At 43.0% G+C, this 24,018-nt stretch overlaps 1 protein-coding gene across 1 annotated transcript; it reads right to left on the minus strand.

Moving 5' to 3' along the window:
* Window positions 1-865: 865 nt before the first annotated feature.
* On the minus strand, window positions 866-22,186 carry LOC139408398 (protein kinase N3). The gene is made up of 23 exons (XM_071152232.1): window positions 22,131-22,186; window positions 21,889-22,015; window positions 20,789-21,068; window positions 20,301-20,455; window positions 18,150-18,279; window positions 16,639-16,790; window positions 15,983-16,205; window positions 15,500-15,682; window positions 11,836-11,945; window positions 10,758-10,901; window positions 9,943-10,018; window positions 9,666-9,852; window positions 9,283-9,397; window positions 8,920-8,993; window positions 8,673-8,748; window positions 8,387-8,478; window positions 8,050-8,226; window positions 6,523-6,585; window positions 6,149-6,225; window positions 5,749-5,891; window positions 5,344-5,451; window positions 2,319-2,399; window positions 866-2,221 (listed from the first exon to the last, which is right to left on the minus strand). Exons 2-23 carry the CDS (start codon window positions 21,907-21,909, stop codon window positions 2,039-2,041), a joined length of 2,850 nt encoding a protein of 949 aa, XP_071008333.1. The 5' UTR covers window positions 21,910-22,015; window positions 22,131-22,186; the 3' UTR covers window positions 866-2,038.
* Between the last annotated feature and the right edge of the window lie 1,832 nt (window positions 22,187-24,018).

The following is a 24,018-nucleotide window of genomic DNA, read 5'->3' on the forward strand; positions in this document are numbered from 1 at the left end:
GACTGAAGAGTTTTAGGAATTTGTAGTTTTAGGAATTTGAGCTAAGTGACAGAACACTTGTGTGAGGAAACATTTATAGAATAGATAGACATTTACAGCCATTCCTTGGCTGCATTTAGACAGCCCGCCCAATTCTGGTCTTTAAAAAAAAAATGTTTTACACTAATTACACTAACTACACCAAAATACCAATTAGTGGAAAAAATATCAGAATTAGGCTGCCTGTGTAAATGAAGCCCTTGAAAGTTAGGGTAACAGATATGTACAAATCCCTGAGCTTACTAGGTCATACACCAACTGTTATTTACAGTATAAAGGTACTTTCATATACTCATGATATAATTTTTTTTTTAGAGCATTATTTAGTTCTTTGTTGGTGTCCTTTCCCCAATATCAACTCCGCATGGACTGAGCCTCTGTAGCCACTAAGTGGCTGATTGACTAAGGGCTGTACTCAATCCGTATCGCTGAAATTCAGCTTTACAGCGTAATTGAAATTTAAAGGCAATGTTCCTGCGTTGTCGGCTCAAATTGGAAATGTACCTTTACAGCACGCAATCTGTAAAAACAGATTTGCATTGAGTTCCCCAACTCAAGCGTTAGCTTATCTTCTGTGCAATAGGAGAGCACTGAAAAACAGAAATAAGCAATAATGGTAATATGGACTACATTGGAAAATCATTCTGGCTCTTCCAGTAAAATTTGAAGATGAGTGATGTGATTTTATATACACTAATGTTTGGTCGAGTGCTGATTTCAGTGTGAACCGTTTCTGAACAAAATGTATGCATTTTTATTTTAAATAATTTTAAAAATGCAGTACTCCTATGAAAATGTAATTACAATGGTTGATTCTGAAAAATGCTTCAAGACTCCAGTAGATATATTTATTAATTTACATTTCCTTCATGCATTGTAAAGAAAAACACACGTTTCATCTCTAGACACAGCATCTTTTTCATTGTAATTCACAGCATATATATTTTAGTAATAAAGCATGTATATTCATATGAAATACAATATATAAATGGCAATATACTCATTTCTGGAATGGAATGAAAATGACTCCCTAGGAATACTTAAACTATAATCCTTCCAAAAAGTTTACTTACAATTACTATTTTTTTTAGAAAGATACTTCAGGATGATGTCAGTTTCAACATGACATTCAATGGCCTAAACCATCCCAAGATGGACCCATGGAATAGGTTGATTTCAAAGTAGCACAATACACTTTTTAAACAGCTTCAGGGACCATTTCCTCCATTAACATAACATACACTAGCCTAGGAACGAATGGCGATTCAGTTTGGATTCCCAGGCTAAATATACAAACATCAGTCGCTACAATCAGTGTAAGATCCAAAACAGCAGTGGGTTTACAATAAATATATTTTTCTATCTTCATTTACAGCAAAGACTTACGAATGGAGTGTAGTGTTAGGAGGTGCAGGTCATGCACAACCTTCTAATTAGAACCAATTAAAAAACTCATTATTGCATTGGTGCAATGTTTGAAACAAAGTACTCTTGTTCAGTTTCACAAATGAATACCTATTGATTATTGTTGACATAGCACCAAAACAGTGGCATGTCAAGTATTGATTTGGCAATATCAATGTCGAACCTAGTTGATATACTATCAATATGGAGTGGGAACCTCAAAGGAAAAAAGAAGAAAAAAGACAAGTACAGTTGTAATAAAAGTCAATGTTGAACACCAACACAGAGACACTGACATACCAATCCAGATTTGAACAAGGCAGGCCGAGTTCCCAGTTCTGATTGGCTGTAGAGGTACAGATGGAGTTCTCATCACCCACGGAGCATATGAACAGTAATGGACCTGAAGATAAGATGGCTACCCAAGAGGACATCACGATAGCCTGTGTCGTCAGTACTCATTCAGCCACAGGTAGCCGTTTGACACGATGAAGTAAAGGAAACATCTTCAGTGGAGCAGCAACCGTTTTGGCTTTCAGTCCGGTCTGTCCATCCGTCAGTGTATGTTTAAAAAGGTCAGTGCAGAGAGGAAAAGTCAAAAATCGGCAAAGATCTCCTGTTGGTCTGCAGTGAGAAAGTAGGGTGTCTGTGGGGGGGTGAGGACTGGCTTGAGCTTTGTGAACTCCTCGTCAAAGTTACTGACGTCCCCCGGCGTCCTGATGCGCGGGAAGAACGGAGGAACCACTTTTTTGTGAAGCAAGGCCGCCCAGTCCACTCCCTGGGAACATTATACATCAAATGTACCATACCAAAATCTTGGCGATGCTCAACTGAAATTAAATTACACAAAAGCCACAAATTAAGCTACTTTTTACCTGGAAGAACCTGTGTTTCTTGACCTCGTTGGCATCCGGCTCTCCTGATCCCAGCCTTCTCTCAGGGTTCTTTTGTAGAAGCTGCAGCACAATAGGAAAGCCTGGCTCAGTCTATGCCCCCCCACTATTCATCTTTGTATGTTTTTTTCCCCACTCATAGGTTTCATTTTGTGTACTTGCAATGCAGTTTGTCGTCGATTCAGACAACGTAATATGATTATTTTTTTTATATAAAAAGAGGTAACCTGTATCCAGACTAGAGGTCGACCGATTAATCGGAATGGCCGATTAATTAGGGCCGAATTAAAGTTTTCATAACAATAGGAAATCAGTATTTTTGGGCGCCATTTTTTTTACCTTTATTTAACCAGGCAAGTCAGTTAAGAAGATGCATAGTGGGGGGGCAGAGATTCTTATTTTCAATGACGGCCTAGGAATGGTTAACTGCCTTGTTCAGGGGCAGAACGACAGATTTTTACATTGTCAGCTCGGGGGATCCAATCTTGCAGCCTTACAGTTACAGTGCCTTGCGAAAGTATTCGGCCCCCTTGAACTTTGCGACCTTTTGCCACATTTCAGGCTTCAAACAAAGATATAAAACTGTATTTTTTTGTGAAGAATCAACAACAAGTGGGACACAATCATGAAGTGGAACGACATTTATTGGATATTTCAAACATTTTTAACCAATCAAAAACTGAAAAATTGGGCGTGCAAAATTATTCAGTTTTGCACATCGAGAGACTGACATTTTTTCCCATTCCTCCTTGCAAAACAGCTCGAGCTCAGTGAGGTTGGATGGAGAGCATTTGTGAACAGCAGTTTTCAGTTCTTTCCACAGATTCTCGATTGGATTCAGGTCTGGACTTTGACTTGGCCATTCTAACACCTGGATATGTTTATTTTTGAACCATTCCATTGTAGATTTTGCTTTATGTTTTGGATCATTGTCTTGTTGGAAGACAAATCTCCGTCCCAGTCTCAGGTCTTTTGCAGACTCCATCAGGTTTTCTTCCAGAATGGTCCTGTATTTGGCTCCATCCATCTTCCCATCAATTTTAACCATCTTCCCTGTCCCTGCTGAAGAAAAGCAGGCCCAAACCATGATGCTGCCACCACCATGTTTGACAGTGGGGATGGTGTGTTCAGCTGTGTTGCTTTTACGCCAAACATAACATTTTGCATTGTTGCCAAAAAGTTCAATTTTGGTTTCATCTGACCAAAGCACCTTCTTCCACATGTTTGGTGTGTCTCCCAGGTGGCTTGTGGCAAACTTTAAACGACACTTTTTATGGATATCTTTAAAAAATGGCTTTCTTCTTGCCACTCTTCCATAAAGGCCAGATTTGTGCAATATACGACTGATTGTTGTCCTATGGACAGAGTCTCCCATCTCAGCTGTAGATCTCAGCAGTTCATCCAGAGTGATCATGGGCCTCTTGGCTGCATCTCTGATCAGTCTTCTCCTTGTATGAGCTGAAAGTTTAGAGGGACGGCCAGGTCTTGGTAGATTTGCAGTGGTCTGATACTCCTTCCATTTCAATATTATCGCTTGCACAGTGCTCCTTGGGATGTTTAAAGCTTGGGAAATCTTTTTGTATCCAAATCCGGCTTTAAACTTCTTCACAACAGTATCTCGGACCTGCCTGGTGTGTTCCTTGTTCTTCATGATGCTCTCTGCGCTTTTAACGGACCTCTGAGACTATCACAGTGCAGGTGCATTTATACGGAGACATGATTACACACAGGTGGATTGTATTTATCATCATTAGTCATTTAGGTCAACATTGGATCATTCAGAGATCCTCACTGAACTTCTGGAGAGAGTTTGCTGCACTGAAAGTAAAGGGGCTGAATAATTTTGCACGCCCAATTTTTCAGTTTTTGATTTGTTAAAAAAGTTTGAAATATCCAATAAATGTCGTTCCACTTCATGATTGTGTCCCACCTGTTGTTGATTCTTCACAAAAAAATACAGTTTTATATCTTTATGTTTGAAGCCTGAAATGTGGCAAAAGGTCGCAAAGTGCAAGGGGGCCGAATACTTTCGCAAGGCACTGTAACTAGTCCAACGCAATAACGACCTGCCTCTCTCTCGTTGCACTCCACAAGCGAATGCAGTAAGCCAAGGTAAGTTGCTAGCTAGCATTAAACTTATCTTATAAAAAACAATAAATCATAATCACTAGATATTATCTAGCGTGTCCTGCGTTGCATATAATCTGACTGAGCATACAAGTATCTAAGTATCTGACTGAGCGGTGGAAGGCAGAAGCAGGCGTGTAAACATTCATTCAAACAGCACTTTCGTGCGTTTTGCCAGCAGCTCTTCGTTGTGCGTCAAGCATTGCGCTGTTTATGACTTCATGCCTATCAACTCCCGAGATGAAGCTCGTGTAACCGAAGTTAAATGGCTAGCTAGTTAGCGCGCGCTAATTGACGTTGTGCTGCTGGTTCGAGCCCAGGGAGGAGCGAGGAGAGGGACGGAAGCTATACTGTTACACTGGCAATACTAAAGTGCCTATAAGAACATCCAATAGTCAAAGGTATATGAAATACAAATGGTAGAGGGAAATAGTCCTATAATTCCTATAATAACTACAACCTAAAACTTCTTACCTGGGAATATTGAAGACTCATGTTAAAAAGAACCACCAGCTTTCATGTGTTCTCATGTTCTGAGCAAGGAACTGAAACGTTAGCTTTCTTACATAGCACATATTGCACTTTTACTTTCTTCTCCAACACTTTGTTTTTGCATTATTTAAACCAAATTGAACATGTTTCATTATTTACTTGAGGATAAATTGATTTTATTGGTGTATTATATTAAGTTAAAATAAGTGTTCATTCAGTATTGTTGTAAATGTCATTATTAGAAAGAAAGAAATACAAAAATCGTCCGATTAATCAGTATCGGCTTTTTTGGTCTTCCAATAATCGGCATCTGCATTGAAAAATCATAATCGGTTGACCTCTAATCCAGACCTGTACAAGGCAGTATACTGAGTGATGGCCCACATACCTTCTGGGTGATGGAGACAGACTCTGGAGAGAGGAACCTGGGGTAGCGCACCTCATCATTCACTATGCTGTCAAACACCTCCTCCTCATCGTCACCAGGGAAGGGAGACTGCCACAGACGAGAGAGAGCAACAAAAGCCCAACAAACCTCACTCTTTAGCATCCGAAAACATCTTAATTCTAGCAAGACCAATCATCAGAATCATACTTAATGGGATCCCAATATGATTGGACATTGTGAGCAAACTGACCAGAAACATCTAAACTCTATTCATTTCTCTGGACCAAACACGGAAATTCAACCAAGACCTCAAAATACTTTCTATATCCACCATAGGAGTGGACCTGTGAGCCAACTGACCAGAAACATCCTCTAGGTTCCATTATTCATCTCTATTTTACTGACCTCTCCCACCAGCATCTCGTAGATGAGGACACCCAGGCCCCACCAGTCCACACAGCGGGTATAGTTGTTGTCTGTCAGCACCTCAGGGGCTAGGAACTCTGGCGTGCCGCAGAACGTGGAGGTGCGGTCTCCATGACCCATACCTGCACACACACACACACACGACAGGGAAAGATAACTTTTTAACGGGATTGGAGGGGTGTGCATCAAGACCGCAAGCTTGACGCTGTTGTCCCACTTTTAATAGTGAGGCGTTGCTTAGCCCAGGGCTAAAAGCAAATGACTGAACCAAAGTGCAACCTAAACCTAATAACACTGACTGTTCATTTGATAAATCAAGTGAGTGGGTGGGACAGTGGGTGTCAAAGGGACTGCCATAACCATAATGTACCGTACATACCTTCCTTGCACAATCCAAAGTCTGCTATCCTCACATAACCATCTGCGTCCATCAACAGGTTGTCTAGCTTCAGATCCCTGAGAGAGAAGAGAGAGATGAGTAACAGGTCGTTTAGCTTCAGATCCCCGACAGAAGAGGTGAGAAACATGACAGGATGAAATGGGACAAGAATCAATTGAACCTGTATATAGCTTACTTACTTTGAGTTATTATTTCTAAGTGTGTTTTTGTTGTACTTGACTTAATGTTTTATAGTACTATTGATGTTTTATAGTCTATTGATAACTGCATTGTCGGGAAAGAATGACCCACAGGTAGCTTCTTCGTGTGTGAAGGCGGAGGGCTGGAAAGCAGTGCTGAGAGAACTTACTCACCGGTAAACTATCTTGTTCTGGTGCAGAAACTCTAGTCCCAGCAGCACGCAGGAGGCATAGAACCTAAATAAGGCACACATAAAATGGTGATTTTAGATACATCAGCTCTAAAGCTCGTACTCATTACTGTACACTTTGTATGAGAATTAGACTAGCCTGAATTATCTATTTGTAGTCACCGGTAGGTACAGTTGAAGTTTACATACACTTAGGTTGGAGTCATTAAAACTTGTTTTTCAACCACTCCACAGATTTCTTGTTAACAAACTATAGTTTTGGTAAGTCGGTTAGGACATCTACTTTGTTCATGACAAGTAATTTTTCCAACAGATTATTTCACTTTATCAAAATTCCAGTGGGTCAGAAGTTGACATACACTAAGTTGACTGTGCCTTTAAACAGCTTGGAAAATTCCAGAAAATTATGTCATAGCTTTAGAAGCTTCTGATAGGCTAATTGACCACATTTGAGTCAATTGGAGGTGTGGATGTAGTTCAAGGTCTACCTTCAAACTCAGTGCCTCTTTGCTTGACATCATGGGAAAATCAAAAAAATCAGCCAAGACCTCAGAAAAAAATTTTGTAGACCTCCACAAGTCTGTTTCATCCTTCGGAGCAATTCCCAAAGGCCTGAAGGTACCACATTCATCTGTACAAACAATAGTACGCAAGTAGAAACACCATGGGACCACGCAGCCGTCATACCGCTCAGGAAGGAGACATGTTCTGTCTCCTAGAGATGAAAGTACTTTGGTGCGAAAAGTGCGAATCAATCCCAGAACAGCAAAGGACCGTATGAAGATACTGGAGGAAACATGTACAAAAGTATCTATAAGCACAGTAAAACGAGTCCTTTATCGACATAACCTGAAAGGTCGCTCAGCAAGGAAGAAGCCAATGCTCAAAAACCGCCATAAAAAAAGCCAGACTACGGTTTGCAACTGCACATGGGGACGAAGATCGTAAGCCCGGACCTCAATCCCATAGAACATTTGTGGGCAGAACTGAAAAAGCGTGTGCGAGCAAGGAGGCCTACAAACCTGACTCAGTTACACCAGCTCTGTCAGGAGGAATGGGACAAATTTCACCCAACTTATTGTGGGAAGCTTGTGAAAGGCTACACAAAACATTTGACCCAAGTTAAACAATTTAAAGGCAATGCTACCAAATACTAATTGAGTGTATGCAAACTACTAACCCACTGGAAATGTGATGAAAGAAATAAAAGCTGAAATAAAATCACTACTATTCTGACATTTCACATTCTTAAAATAAAGTGGTGATCCTAACTGACCTAAGACAGGGAATTTTTACTCAGATTAAATGTCAGGAATTGTGAAAAACAGTTTAAATGTATTTGGCTAAGGTGTATGTAAACTTCAGATTTCAACTGTACATGTTCCTGTAGCAAATGTACACGACCCTTGCACTATTAGCATATTTTGTTGCCTTACAGTCTGGAATTGCAATGCTTCACACTCGGGTTGCTGTCATAATGGGGCCTGTCTGTGTGTTGCGTAAGGCTTACTGAGCCTGTCTCTCAGTGAAGATGCTGGTGTGTATGTGGGTCATGAGGTCTCCCCCGGGGGAGTAATCCATCACAAAGCACACGTGGTCCGCCGTCTGGAAACAGCCGTGCAGATTCACCAGGAAGGGATGGTGGGAGGAGTTGATCGTCTCGAAGATCCTCTTCTCACACATTAGACTAAAATCACAGACATGTACACACAAAAGAACAAGCACAAAAAAATACATATATAATAATAATAATAGTATATTTTAGGTGGAACGCAACTGCTAGTCTTTCTGATCCGGTCCCCTCAACCTGTGGTATATGTCTGAATCCACTCACTGTGCTCCCTCACCTGTCCACTTCATCACGCATCACGACGTCCCCTTTCTTCAAGGCTTTGATGGCATACAGTTTGCCTGACCTCTTGAACTCTGCCAGCAAGACCTTGGGGCAGTGGGAAGGATTTAGGTGCAACACAGTGAGAAGGTTGTGAACACCAAACAGAAGAAAACAGGGAAGAACTACTTGGACTTTTTGTTTTTCTTTGCAAAACGTTTCAATGAATACAACCCAGTGTAACTAAATAAAAAGTTCCATTCTTTAGGTATGAGGGCCTTGGGTTGTGAGTGTGACAGTACCTTTCCAAAGTGTCCTCGCCCCAGAACCGAGACGCAGTTGAAATCTTCCATTTGCATCCCACCATTCACTTCCCTCCTGAACACAGACCAAACAAGAAGGGAACGTGAAAGAGGAGGAGGGATGGGGGTTAGATAACTAGGTAACAAACATCACTTCCAGTCCTGACAGGGCTTAAAAAATAAGTAGTGGATTTGGGTTACTGCTGTGTGTGTGTGTAGGAGGTTATACTGAATGAGAGAGAGATACTTAGGAGTAGGCTGAGATACAGTCTTTGGCTTGGGCGTTGTCCTGTTATCCTCCGTTGAATGACCTTTGGAGGACTATGGGAAGGAAGGGAGAGAGAACAAAAATAACCTGAAGACGGAGATATTTGATACTCCAAAAAAAAACATGAAAGTGTATGAGCCCCTAAATGCTGTAGAAGTGCAACGTCACTGTGAAAGTGAGACCATGGAAACAGAATGTCTAGAACACAATCCTATGCATATGAGTGAAACTATGAGCGGAGACTTTGTAGTACTCCTGAAACAAAACATTTTTAAAACTATTATATTAATATATTAACGCAATCTTAAAAATAAAAAGTAGTTTTTCCTGTTAGTCTCCTACCTGAGAGAGAGTGGTTTGCCACATGGATTCTGATGCGAGAGTTTTCCCCACATTGTTCTGCAGGGAATTGTTGGGGCGTTCCTCACTGAAGTCCAATTTCACCACAGCAGAATCTCTACAATGACAGAACTAGCCTTCAGAAAACATTTCCATTACTGTAATCAATACCAGTGTCACATGCACAAGTATAGTGAAATGCTTGACTTTCAAGCTGATCTAGGATCAGGCCCTCCCTGTCCATACTCCGGTCATTATGATCTTAAAGACAAAATTGATCCTATACCAGCCCTCCTACTCTGAGACTATTTGTGAATGTGGGCCACAAAATCAATGTTACAGTTGGTCTTTCTTAAAAAGGGGCCTGGGTGCACCTTCCAACTTACCTTAGAGGGGGGGTGGACTTGGCCATCTTCTCCATGGAGGGGGGCGAGGTGATGGCCATGTCAGAGCACACCAGTGGGGGGCTCATGGCCTGCAAGGAACCATTGCAGGGGGGCAGGACGCTCATCATCAGACGCCCCCACGTGGCAAAGTTCATGTTCATCTGGGCCGCCCGCAGGAAATTCTTCCCTGAGAACGGGGTACGGGGTAAAGGCAGCTAAAGACAGTTTGATCGGTTCCCCATGTCATGATATATTGAAAAATATCAGGAACATATACCTTTTTCTTTAGGGAATATGCGCTTCTGTCTCTGAAGTTTAGGATGCCACTCAATGACAGGGTTGATGAATGTCACCTACAATAAACAGTAAAACATAATGGTTAACTGAGGTTGTAGGATCAAAAAGAAAGTGCAGTGGTCAATGTTGTGGTCAGGTAACAATCTAGAAGAGATGGTGTTGATTTCATATCAAACATAATGCATATGGTGATTGTAACAATTATATTATTGCAGCAGACGACCACACCGGGTCCTACTCCTATCGGCTAAAAACAAGAAGAAGCTGCTCCATTTACATAAGTATTCAGACCCTTTACTCAGTACTTTGTTGAAGCACCTTTGGCAGCGATTACATCCTCAAGTCTTCTTGGGTACAACGCTACACGCTTGGTACACCTGTATTTGGGAAGTTTCTCCCATTCTTCTCTGCAGTTCCTCTCAAGCTCTGTTAGATTGGATGAGGAGCGTCACTGCACAGCTATTTTCAGGTCTCTCCAGAGTTGTTCGATCGGGTTCAAGTCCGGGCTCTGGCTGGGCCACTCAAGAACATTAAGAGACTTGTTCCAAAGCAATGCAGATGTAGAAGCATGGTGCCTACGGAAAAACTCCCTAGAAAAGGCAGGAACCTATGAAGAAACCTAGAGAGGAACCAGGGTCTAAGGGGTGGCCAGTCCTCTTCTGGCTGTGCCGGGTGGAGATTATAAGAGTACATGGCCATTAAGGCCAGAGATCGTGACATATTACTTATTGTGGCATATATAATATTGACTGTGACAATGTCTTATTGTGATTGTGAAATAAGGGTGCTTGTTACCTCAGCGAACAGCATGCCCTGGGGTTCCAGGTAAAGACACATGCCGTGGCGCTGGTTGTCCAGGAAGTCCTCTAGACGTAGGAACTTGACCCCACACAGAGCCCTCCAGTCCCGCCAGTACACCCCAATCTCCAGCTCCCTGGACTGGAAACAGACTTTTAGTTAGTCATTTTTAGGGAAAGAATTGCAAATCGATTTGCAGGGAAAATGTTTACAGACTGCAACACCTCATCTTCCTCTACAAGAAATAACACTTAATCTTGTTAATCTTTAAAACGCCCCAGCCCGAGGCTTTCCGCAGCACAATCCAAAATACCAGTACAGCGCCACTCAGATGTGCCATTTTAAGACTCATAGTGGTCATCTATGAACATTTGAACATCTTGGCCATGTTCTGTTATAATCTCCACCCGGCACAGCCAGAAGAGAACTGGCCACCCCTCATAGCCTGGTTCCTCTCTAGTTTCTTCCTAGGTTCCAGGCTATCTAAGGTGTTTTTCCTAGCCCCCGTGCTTCTACACCTGCATTGCTTGCTGTTTGGGGTCTTAGGCTGGGTTTCTGTACAGCACTTTGACATCAGCTGATGTAAGAAGGGCTTTATAAATTTGATTGATTGAGAGGATGGGGACAAAGTAGCGTGTGCCCTTGAGCTAGGATCTGAAAGTAGTCTTCGAGCTCAACCATTGCCTCCAAAAGCCTGGCATGGGGCTATGGTTGAGATTAGTGGAAAGTGTTAAAGGATTAGCAGTGGGATTGCTCACTGCTATCCCAATAGCTGAGAGTTGTTAAAGCCAGCAGACTCTCGCTTTAAGCATCGATGAGACAAGAGTGCCATTGATAGATCAACTGTTTGGAAGTGGCGTACCGGTAACTTTGATTTTGAGATGTGTAGGGGACAACTGAAGGCTGGGGGTTCTCCCGATAATTATTCTTGCAATCTAAAGCCAATTTCCTGCATTTCTACACTATTTAACATGACTCATGGCACCAATAGAGTGTTACTTTGAGAAAATACAGTTTCCATGCAAAGGAATAGAACGTGTGAACTGCTCCTACTGGTGTTAAACAAAACACTGACCCGCTCCAGCTCGATGCTGAAGCTCTGGTCCCAGGCGTCCTTGCTCAGGGCTCTCCAGTGTGTCCGTCCCACCATCCTGTTGTCCACCTTCAGCACCGCAATGATCTCCGCTGTGGACAGCATACAGTGGGACAGATAGACAGTCAGTACACCTCCAGACACACACTAGCTGTCCCAGTCAGATATTGACTGGGATACTAAATTACCACAGCCAAAGATACTGGGTCTAATGATAATATGCCTCTCATTCCAAAGAGAATAGAGCCATATCCTTAGCTACTTTTCAAGGTGAGGATTTCTGCTCTTAGTACAGGCTATCTGCAGGTTCCATGAAGTTGAACGTAAGACTGACCTTTTTAAAGTGCCACTTGGAATGCAAATCAATACAAATATTTAGGTCTGCATGCACCACACACCTGCTAATATTCCTTTCCTAAAGTGAGCCAATATTGGCAATAAGTAGTATTTCAGTGCTGGTTATAGCCTACATAGCACACCTGCCTGATATGACCTATTTTAGCAATTGGCATTCTCCTGTCGCCTAATGAATGTAGTAGCATAGTTGCTAGGCTATAGATGGCTGAATCATGAGGTTGCCCATCTGCAATGATTTAGGCTACCCATTAGCTAGATCACAAACTATGTTTTCAGAATTACCAATAATGTTATCAGCTTAGTATAACGATACTCAATACCCCTGTGAAAAAATGCCTTCAAGTCAAATATACAGAACTGTTACTGTATAAAAGATGTGGTCAACTCTCCATCTGGAGTGCTAGGACTGCTCAAACACACCCAAGTAAGCTTAACAAGGTCCCGATGAGAAGTTGTTTTGTAGAATCTGGTGTGTTAGAGGGGCTGGAACAAAAGTCTACACACCCAGTAGCTCGCTTGGGAGGTACCATGCTAAAACTGACTGCAACCAAAAAGTATAATAAAACAATTCCCTCATTCAGTGAATCAGGTATCAAAGAAGCTACAGTTGAAGTCGGAAGTTCACATACAAGTTTGAATACATACACTCCACAAATTTCTTCTTAACAAACTATAGTTTTGGCAAGTCGGTTAGGACATCTACTTTGTGCATGACAAGTCATTTTCCCAACAATTGTTTACAGACAGATTATTTCACTGTATCACAATTCCAGTAGGTCAGAAGTTTACATACACTAAGTTGACTGTGCCTTTAAACAGCTTGGAAAATTCCAGAAAATGATGTCATGGCTTTAGAAGCTTCTGATAGGCTAATTGACCACATTTGAGTCAATTGGAGGTGTACATGTGTATGTATTTCGTGGCCTACCTTCAAACTTTGCTTGACATCATGGGATGATCAAAAGAAATCAGCCAAGACCTCAGTAAAAAAAAAATGTAGACCTCCACAAGTCTGGTTCATCTTTGGGAGCAATTTCCCAACGCCTGAAGGTACCACGTTCATCTGTACAAACAATAGTACGCAAGTAGAAACACCATGGGACCACGCAGCCATCATACCGCTCAGGAAGGAGACATGTTCCGTCTCCTAGAGATGAACGTACTTTGGTGTGAAAAGTGCAAATCAATCCCAGAACAACAGCAAAAGACCTTGTGAAAATGCTGGAGGAAACAGATACAAAAGTATCTATCCACAGTAAAACGACTCCTATAATCAACATAACCTGAAAGGCCTCTCAGCAAGGAAGAAGCCACTGCTCCAAAGCCGCCATAAAAAAAGCCAGACTGCGGTTTGCAACTGCACATGGGGACAAAGATCTTACTTTTTTAAAATTTTAAATAGAACTGTTTGGCCATAATGACCATTGTTATGTTTTGAGGAAATAGGGGGAGGCTTGCAAGCTGAAGAACACCACCCAACCACGAAGCATGTGGGTGGCAGCGTCATGTGGGGGTGCTTTGCTGCAGGAGGGACTGGTGCACTTCACAAAATAGATGGCATCATGAGGAGGGAAAATTATGTGGATATATTGAAGCAACATCAAGACATCAAGTTAAAGCTTGATCACAAATGGGTCTTCCATACTTCCAAGGTTGTGGCAAAATGGCTTGAGGACAACAAAGTCAAGGTATTGGAGTGGCCATCATAAAGCCCTGACCTCAAGCCCATAGAAAATTTGTGGGCAGAACTGAAAAAGCGTGTGCGAGCAAGGAGGCCTAGAAACCTGACTCAGTTACACCAGCTCTGTCAGGAGGAATGGGCCACAATTCACCCAACTTATTGTGGGAAGCTTGGGGGAGGCTACCCAAAACGTTTGACCCAGGTCAAACAATTGAAAGGCAATGCTACAAAATACTAATTAAGTGTATGTCAACTTCTGACCCACTGGGAATGTGATGGAAGAAATAAAAGCTGAAATAAATCACTCTACTATTATTCTGACATTTCACATTCTTAAAATAAAGTGGTGATCCTAAATGACCCAAGACAGGGAATTTTTACTAGGATTAAATGTCAGGAATTCTGAAAAACTGAGTTTAAATGTATTTGGCTTAGGTGTATGTAAACGTCCGACTTCAACTGTAGCTATTTAATCCAACATGTTCAGGGACTGCATGATGGCTATTTTGATGCGCAATATGTCAAAATAAGATCCAGAATTATCAAGATATATTTTTGGGCTCTTTAGAGATGAATTTGCTTGCATGTTTTTGGTGCATATTGGCCTAGGCTATGCAACAATCTACCACCTGAGGAAGTAAGAACTCAAAACATTAGCTACATTGCTAACTCTAAATATGATATTGTTGCTAGATAGCATGCAATTGATCAAACAGTAAATGTAATGTACTACAAAAACTTTTTTGGTAGACCTATATAGGCTACTTGATGTATTATCCACAAATGGCACACTCAGTATCATCCCAATTACATAATCAGTAAAGTTGTGTCATTTCCTCTATATGCACTTTTAAAAATTGTTTACACAATAGTAGTTTTAAAAACGGTCTTCCCCGTAATTACATTTGAAATGTTGCTCAACTGTCAGTATGCATTTTTCCTTTCACTTCATGTGTAAAGGGGGGAGAAGGAGTGAGCACCAGCAGCAAAACAGGGACAGGACAGATACTTTCATTGCAGGAAGCAGGTTAATTAATGCACATTAATGTTGACCAAAGAATGGTTTTAGAACCCAAAAATCTGCAGGAACGTTGTGTAGCCCAATCACTGACGTAAGCAAAATTGCTTCGGTAAGAGGAGAGCAAAGTCGTTGTCGGTCATTTTTTGTTTATCATCCCAGCTCTAGTTAGTCTATAAAATTGTACATGCTACCTAGCTCTTTCCTCTGGCAACAGCCTGACTCACACACATGTACACACACAGAGACATGTGGTTGGATAGCTCTAACATCTTGAAAGTGTGAAAGTATTATTTGAGGTTTTTCACTGTGGAAGAATTAAGCAGCGGCACAATATAACGGGAACACTGTAGTCATCTCTGTCGCAGATTCTGAGGAACTTTAAAAACTCTATTTAAGACATTTTAGAACTTAAGGCTTTTAAATCAGACTCAAGGACATGTGGACACCCTGCTAGTAAGTAAATTACCACTCCTCGTTCCTGAACGATATAAAAGTACAAAACATTTGCATGTTTTCCATGACTTGCATTTTTTATGGAGGTAATTAAAATGTAAAACAACATTTGCATAGGACTAGTGTCGACTCACTGGAGAGCTCATCGGTCTTGGTGATTTTGCCATTGGTGCTGCGTCCAGAGAGACCAGCCCTCATCTTCAGGGACTTGGCTTCGGAGGGGCTGCCGGGGGTGGAGGTGATGCAGGCCATGCGGCACCGACCTGGCACGGACTCCTGCAGGTCCTGGCAACCCATCAGACGCACCTCCAACCGACCTGGAGAGCGACGAGACAACATACAGGGAACATTAGTTCAGGCTTACTGCCCTGAGAAGGCAATTCAAACTCCATGTCCTTGGCAGAACTTTATACAAGGGCATATACACATTTTGTAACGGTCTTTTCATGCGAGTAATTTCCTTTAGGGTGACATCAATATACTATACGATAACAAAATATTTAAAAAAAAAACGTACAAAAATAACACAATGAGACCAAAAAGTACCACACACACATATTTGGAATAGTTAACTAAATCAGGCCGCTATAGCATAGAGTAACAACGCTGTCCGTTACCTGTGAGAGTGGCAGGTTTGAAGAAGGAGGACGACGAACAGGAAGAGGTGGAGTTGAGGCGCTCCAGCTGCAGACCCAGGGAGGGTGAGGAGGCACCCAGTGTGAGCTCCTCCTTGATAACAGACAGTTTGGGGTGGTCCCCGGGCAGCTCGGCTAGACGGCGCTCCAGAGACAGACGCAGCAGGTCCAGCTTCTGGCTCGACTCCTGCAACCTTGTCTGGGCCTGGGGGACACATATACAGTCAGATACATGAGAAACACACTTTTAGATTTTCCTTGTGACCCACCAGGTACACATAACTAATGTTTCCAGCCAGGAAAACATTAACCGGAATCCTTTACGGTGAAAGTGCCACGTCCTTTTTGAAATATTACAACAAAGAAGTTACTGCAAACAAATAACTATTTTTTCCCCCTCAGACATCATTGCATAGAACGGCAACATAAGTACAGCATTTTTATTTTTTTTACCTTGATGCACAACGCTCCCCACTTCTGCTTCGTCAAAAAAACTAAAACAATAATGTCTGTGGGACGGACAGTGGTGCCGTTTCCCCCCTACTGCAGATTCCATCTTTAAGCTGCAACCCAAAAGGAATCAGACCTGTATTTACCAGATTTCCTCTAAAGACCTCAGCTATATCCTGGTGCCCTACCTCTGCCAGTGCGCGGCGGTCCTGCACCTTGCGCCCGCCCAGGTGCTTGACCACATTCTTGGCCCCCTCTGCCACGGCAGCCTCGATCTTCAGGTGATGCCGTAGCTCAGCCACCCGCAGCTCTAGAGGACTGATAGTCTCAGAGGGACGGCCTGCAGGGAGGGAGGAGGAATGGGCGAGCATTTATTCACCAATGGACAAACAATCAAAAGAACGGCACTGGAAAAAACACCAAATGTACAGTAACACATACACTACATGACAAAAGTATGTGGAAACCTCGAACATCTCATCCCAAAATCATGGCCAATAATATGGAGTTGGTCCCCCCTCTGCTGCCATAACAGCCTCTGAAAACATTCCACTAAATGTTGAAACATTGCTTCCATTCAGCCACAACAGCATTAGTGAAGTAGGGCACTGATGTTGAGCGATTTAGGCCTGGCTCACAGTCGGCGTTCCAATTCATTCCAAAGTTGTTCGGTAGGATTGGTTTAGGGCTCTGTGTATACCAGTCAAGTTCTTCCACACAGATCTCGACAAACCATTTCTGTATGGACCTCGCTCTGTGCATGGGGGCATTGTCATGCTGAAACAGGAAAGGGCCTTTCCCAAACTGTTGCTACAAAGTTGAAAGTCATTGTATGCTGTAGAGTTAAGATATCCCTTCACTGGAACTAAGGGGCCTAGACCAAACCATGAAAAACAGCCCCAGACCATTATTCCTCCTCCACCAAACTTTACAGTTGGCACTATGCAGTCGGCAGGTAGCGTTCTCCTGGCATCAGCCAAACCCAGATTTGTCCGTCAGACTGCCAGATAGTAAAGTGTGATTCATCACTCCAGAGAATGCTTTTCCACTGCTCCAGAGTCCAATGGCGGCGAGCTTTACACCACTCCAGCCGACACTTGGCATTGCGCATGGTGAACTTAGGCTTGTGGGTAGCTGTTCAGCCATGGAAACCCATTCCATGAAGCTCTCGACGAACAGTTCAAGTGCTGTCGTTGCTTCCAAAGGCAGTTTGGAACTTGGTAGTTAGTGTTGCAACCGAGTACAGACTATTATTACATGCTACGCACTTCAGCGCTCAGCGGTCCCATTCTGTGAGCTTGTGTGGCCTACCACTTTGCGGCTGAACCGTTGTTGCTACAAGATGTTTCCACAATAACAGCACTAATAGTTGACCGGGGCAGCTCAAGCAGGGCAGAAATTTGACAAATTGACTTGTTGGAAAGGTGCCACCCTATGACAGTGCCATGTTGAAAGTCATTGAGCACTTAATTACGGGCCATTCTACTCCCAATGTTTGTCTATGGAGATTGCTTGGCTGTGTGCTCGATTTTATACACCGGTCAGCAACAAGTGTAGCTGAAATAGCCGATTTGAAGGGGTAATTACATACTTTTGTCCATGTAGTGTATAACCAAGACAAAGACATGGCAAAGGACAAACAAGCTCACACACACACACAACCTGTGTGTGTGTGTGTGTGTGTATATATATATCTCACCGTCTGTCTCTGTGGCTTCCCGCTCCCCCTCTCTAGCTTGGGTGACTTTGACAATCTGCATGCGGAGCAGCTCAATCTTGGTGCGGCTGTCCTGAAGCATCTGCTGGGCCATGGACAGCATCTTACGGTCCTTGGGAGGGGAGACCACACAAAAAAATATCCAACTAGTGCACAAGTCAGCCATGTCCTGTACCTCACTTGTCCATGATACAGCAACCCTTAACAGCATTGGCCACTTACAGCAGTCCTAGTGCCCTTGTTCATTGACATGCATGGTGCTATTTTTTATTTAACTAGGCAAGTCAGTTAAGAACAAATTCTTATTTACAATGACGGCCTATGAACAGTGGGTTAACTGCATTGTTCAGGGGCAGAACGACAGATTTTTACCTTGTCAGCTCGGGGATTCGATCCAGCAACCTTTCAGTTACTGGCCCAACGCTCTAACCACTAGGACACCTGCCGCCCCGTAGTAGCCAACACCCATCTCAACTAACACGCCTTCCCTCAAAGTCCACGACAGCATGATGAATGGGGCCCTCGAGAACTCTGCCTTGCAAAGTTTTAATTGACAGCTCAGCCAACCCTTTACAAGCAGCCCCATTCCTCTGATGTGAACACTCTTGGGAGGTGTCCCCATAGCATTTCCAAAGTAAAAGCAAGCTGGTGTAACCTAGCCAATCCTTTCCTTCTCATGAATGGAGAAGATGGGGAAAGGAAGCAGTGTAGTTACCACTTTGTTCAGATGCTGCGTTAGCAACAAACCAATCTAAATTGCAATTCAAGGCAGGAAAGTGTGACAGGTGATCAACCTACTAATAAAGAAGAGGATCTCGTCTGCTTGTGAAAGTGAGGTGCTCTCTGCAGCACCACAGTTGTTAGTATGCAGATTTACTCACTGTTACAGTAAATCGGGCATACCTTACTCATTTTAGGAACTCATGCTGCAAACGTTAGAAATGAGCCCTCAGGTGTTTTACTGCTTGGCTGGAACAAAAGCCTGCACCCACACATAAGCCCACTTTTCATTTTTCATTAGTAGCACATTTTTTGCTAGAATTTCTCCCTTTACAAAAGTCTAATTTATGAATGTCCTCAAGCCTCTATGGCCCTAAAACCCTTAATGTGAGGATTACAGCTGGTAATTGGTTATGGCTAGTGTTAGATTTTTAATCACATTCGTACAGAGTAGATCGTTTCACAAGCCGCTCTCTGGCCTCACCTTGAAATGCAAAGAGGTGTAATGGGTTCACACTCAAAAAGATGTTGCATAAAGCTTACTTCATTATTCAATGTTTTTAATTGTTTCCACTGTGTCGGGGATCGTGTACAGACGTTTCGGCTTTATAGCCTTCAGTGTGTGTAGGTACAATTTCCTCTAATTCATAACAGCATTTGTAAAGAATATGCAATATGTTACCCCCCCCCACTCTTCACTGGCTAGCGACACAGACCACCATACTCGGTCCATCTGTCCCCTTCACTCACTCTTAACACTTAAGACACTCAGCTTCTCAGAACAGCAGCATGCTGAGATCATCCTCCTTCAGTCAACTTCATCCCTCCTTGCTTTTCTCCCTCTGGAAACAGACTTCCAGTTTAACTCTGTGCCTGGAAGAACCCTGGTTGACTATACCCTACAACTACATTGGCTGGCATAGAGTCACATGGTCTGCTGCTGTTGCAATGCTGGGAGGAGAGAAGTCCACACATACACACCCTTCTTCTGAGCCGACTGGGTTTATGTTTGTGTGAGCATATCTCCAAGTTTGAGTAACTGTGTGTGTGAGTGAAAGTGAGCGACTGTGTGTGTGAGAGAGAGTGTGAGTGACTGTGTGTGTGAGAGAGAGTGTGTGTGAGTGACAGAGAGAGCGAGAGAGGTGTGCCTGAGTGTTCTTGAGTGTGTGAGTATGTGCATGTGGTGGGAACTCCATACACAAGCAGAGTCTGAAACGCACAGAGCAGTGGAGGCATAAATCACTAGCTGCCAGTGCAGAGTTCAACAGTGTGCCTACTGAACATTCAAAATGATAAAATAAATGGAAGTCTTGTGACTAATATACAAGCCACTACATTAGACAGCACCTTAGTGGCATGTGTTACATGGAAAGCTCATTTGACAGACACATTTACACTGTGCATGTGCCAAACCTTGACGGAGCTGCTGACGTAAGTCTGGATGATGTTCTCGGCCCCCTGCTTCACCTTGGTCTCCATGGTGAGCTGTTTCTTCAGGGCACAGATGCGCCCGGCAAGCGGGGATGTCACCTCCTCCCAGCGACATGGGTCAGGCGACGTGCTGCCATCTGCTTTGACAGAGACACAAGCAGTGAGTGACAGGACAGAAAGTTTGGGATACAGTTGCTGAAAAAGCCTATACAGTGAACAATTAGTCTTAGCCTATTCCTTGCAACAAAAAAGTACAATTACTTGTTCCTACTGCTAATAGTATCTGTTTTATTGAGCATAATTTGCAGATTGAGCATAATTTGTCAAAAGTTAATATTGTCATGATGATCATCATAATCATGATTATTACTGGCCTGTATGTGTTATAAAGCTAACTCCCATGTCTATGGTCAACCATAGAAGTCAGCTTCACAGAAAAACCCAGATCTGAGAACAGTCATGATTATTACCTGTGGGGCTGTCCTTCTGGGGCTTGGGGGTGATGGCACGGGTGTTGAGCTCCTGCAGCTCCCAGTGCAGTTGCTCCAGCTTGCGGCTCGACGCCCTCAGCTGGCCCTCCACTTCGGCGGCGCTCTTACGGTTAGTAACAGCCCGCCGCAGCCTCTCGGCCGCCTCCTTGATCTTCAGCTCCCGCTGGATCTCCTGCCTCAGCAGGGTGCGTGCGTCTTCCAGCCGCTGCTGGAACTCCGGGTCTAGTATGTCCCCGTCCAACCGGCCCGCAGGCAGGTGCTTTGGGAGGGATGGAACTTTTGATGAATGGAATGTGGCAAGTTGGCAACGGTTTATGTAAGAGCAAATTGCAACAACCGGGCCAGTATATGGCAATGTGTTGTGTTTGGACAAAAACTGGTGCCACATGCAATCAGAACATTTGTAGACGAAAGCTCTATAGAAGAACAACCCTCCCTGCCTAAAGGCTAAGGGAAACACTGAATCATCTGACCACACTTCTGACACACCCTGACATCCACCGGCCAAATCAGAATTAATACTGTAACTACTCATTTATGCTTTTTAGCACTGGATATTTCAAGAAAGGTACATTGTAGTTGGTGATGGAGCAGTGTTATGGCTTGAGAAGTAGAGAACCGAGAGTAGATATAACTCTCCAGCATGTCTGCCAATGGAGTTGATGGCTGGTTACAAGTGGAAAATCCCCTATCTGACTGTCAACAGTAAAACCAACCTTTGAAACAAACAGGTTGATATAGTTTGCTAGCTACTTTGATATTTCCCAGGCTGCATTGTTGAATTATGAAAAGGTAATTAATAAAAGCTAAGTGGGGAAACCAGTTTAACCAGAAACCCTTCATTGTCTGGTGCTATTCACAAGGATGTTTCACGAGACAGTGGTAGAAACACATCTTGATGAGAGAGAAACTATTGTAGATAGTAAGTGACGTCAGCTTGCTAGCAAGCTAGCCAACTGCTCAGCAAACTGAACCGATAAGAAAAGTTGAAGTTAGTTACCCATTGCTTCTTTCTACTAGCTGAATAACAGTTCGATAAAAGGCGCACAATTAGGCTAAATAAAACAATCTGTGCTTACCTGTAGTGTTAAACCTGCCATGTCAGACTCAAAATGTCAGAAACGCGATTATTGATTTCAAACTGGGATGGTTGGGAAAATAGCCATACACTGACCACAGCTCAAGTCAGCGTCTCGTCCAGTTTCGCTAGAAAGAAACACAATTGAACAACTTTATAACCAGTTAAAATACCACGACCGACAACTAAAAGTTGTAAAAGTTACAAAAAGTGACCAAGGCGCAGTAAAACGTTCGCACGTACCAGTTCCTCATCCATTGAATAGATTTGGTGGCAAAAGCAAACTGTCTGGACTTCCTGGCATTACACACGGCTGATGGTTTGAATAAACATCGACACCTCCCCCTTCCAAAATGTCGATTGGCTGAATGTCCTGTCAACCAAAGCACACCACAATAATGTCCAATCAGATCGTCTCCCGTGCTATTTTGGATCATCCTTTTTGTGCACCTGCCAAGGTAACTATTTCTCTGAAAACAAAGTTCTATTTACATCATAACATATTTCCATTTAACAAAATAGCCCAAATGTGCTAGAAAAATGCAGTATTGTTTTCAATCAATAATTACTAAACTACTGGCACTGACAACTTGGATGGAAAATTAGTCCGCTACCATTATCGTGGATCGAGAGTTAGCCTACCTACACTATATATACAAAAGTACGCGGACAGCCCTTCAAATTAGTGGATTTGGCTATTTCAGCCATACCCGTTGCTAACATATGTATAGAATCACGCGCACAGCCATGCAATCTCCAAAGACAATCACCGGTAGTAGAGTGGCCTTACTGAAGAGCTTAGTGACTTTCAATGTGGCATAAAATGCCACCTTTCCAAAAAAAGTCAGTTTGTCAAATTTCTGCCCTGCTAGAACTGTACTGGTCAAATGCTCAGCCGCAAAGTGGTAGAACGGCACCACCGAGTGCTAAAACTCGTCTAGCCTCAGTTGCAACACTGCCTCTGGAAGCAACGTCAGCACAAGAACTGTTAGTCGGGAGCTTCATGAAATGGGTTTTCGTGGCTGAGCAGCCGCACACAAGCCTAAGATCAGTGATCACCATACACAATGCCAGCGTCGGCTGGAATGGTTTAAAGCTCACTGCCAGTGGAAATGTGTTCTCTGGAGTGATGAATCACGCTTCACCATCTGGCAGTCAGACGGACGAATCTCGGTTTGGCAGATGCCAGGAGAACGCTACCTGCCCCAATGCATAGTGCCAACTGTAAAGTTTGGTTGACGAGGGATAATGGTCTGGGGCTGTTTTTCATGGTTCCTGCTAGGCCCCTTAGTTCCGGTGAAGTCTTAACGCTACAGCATACAATGACATTCTAGACGATTTTGTGCTTCCAACTTTATTGGTAACAGTTTGGGGAAGGCCCTTTCCTGTTTCAGCATGACAATGCCCCCTTGCACAAAGCGAGGTCCATACAGAAATAGTTTGTCAAGATCGGTGTGAAAGAACTTGATTGACCTGCACAGAGCCCTGACCTCAACCCCATCGAACACCTTTGAGATTAATTGGAACGCCGACTGCGAGCCAGGCCTAATCGCAGCAATGTTCCAACATCTAGTGGAAAGCCTTCCCAGAAGAGTGGAGGCTATTATAGCAGGAAAGGGGCGATCAACTCCATATTAATAACCATGATTTTGGAATGAGATGTCAATGAGCAGGACATGTCCACATACTTTTGGCCATATAGTATATCTAATATAACACAAAGAGTGTTCCATTAAAGAACACCCTAACGTAAACCAGGTAGAGTTTGGCGTACTTCAAGATAGCTGTGTTGGACCCTTTTTAATATTTTTACTAATGACCTAACACTAGCATTGAGTAAAGCCTGTGTGTCTATGTACACTGATGACTATACACGTCAGCTACCACAGTAAGTGAAATACCGGCAACACTTAAGAGCTGCAGTCAGTTTTAGAATGGGTGGCAAGTAATAAAAAAGCTAGTCCTATATATAAACTAAGAGCATTGTACACTGAACAAAAATATAAACGCAACATGTAAAGTGTTCATCCCATGTTTCATAAGCTGAAATAAAAGATCTCAGACATTTTCCAGAAGCACACAAAGCTTATTTATGTCAAATGTTGTGCACACATTTGTTTACATCCCTGTT

Source organism: Oncorhynchus clarkii, chromosome 5 (assembly GCF_045791955.1).
Source record: "Oncorhynchus clarkii lewisi isolate Uvic-CL-2024 chromosome 5, UVic_Ocla_1.0, whole genome shotgun sequence".
Classification (NCBI taxonomy): domain Eukaryota; kingdom Metazoa; phylum Chordata; class Actinopteri; order Salmoniformes; family Salmonidae; genus Oncorhynchus; species Oncorhynchus clarkii.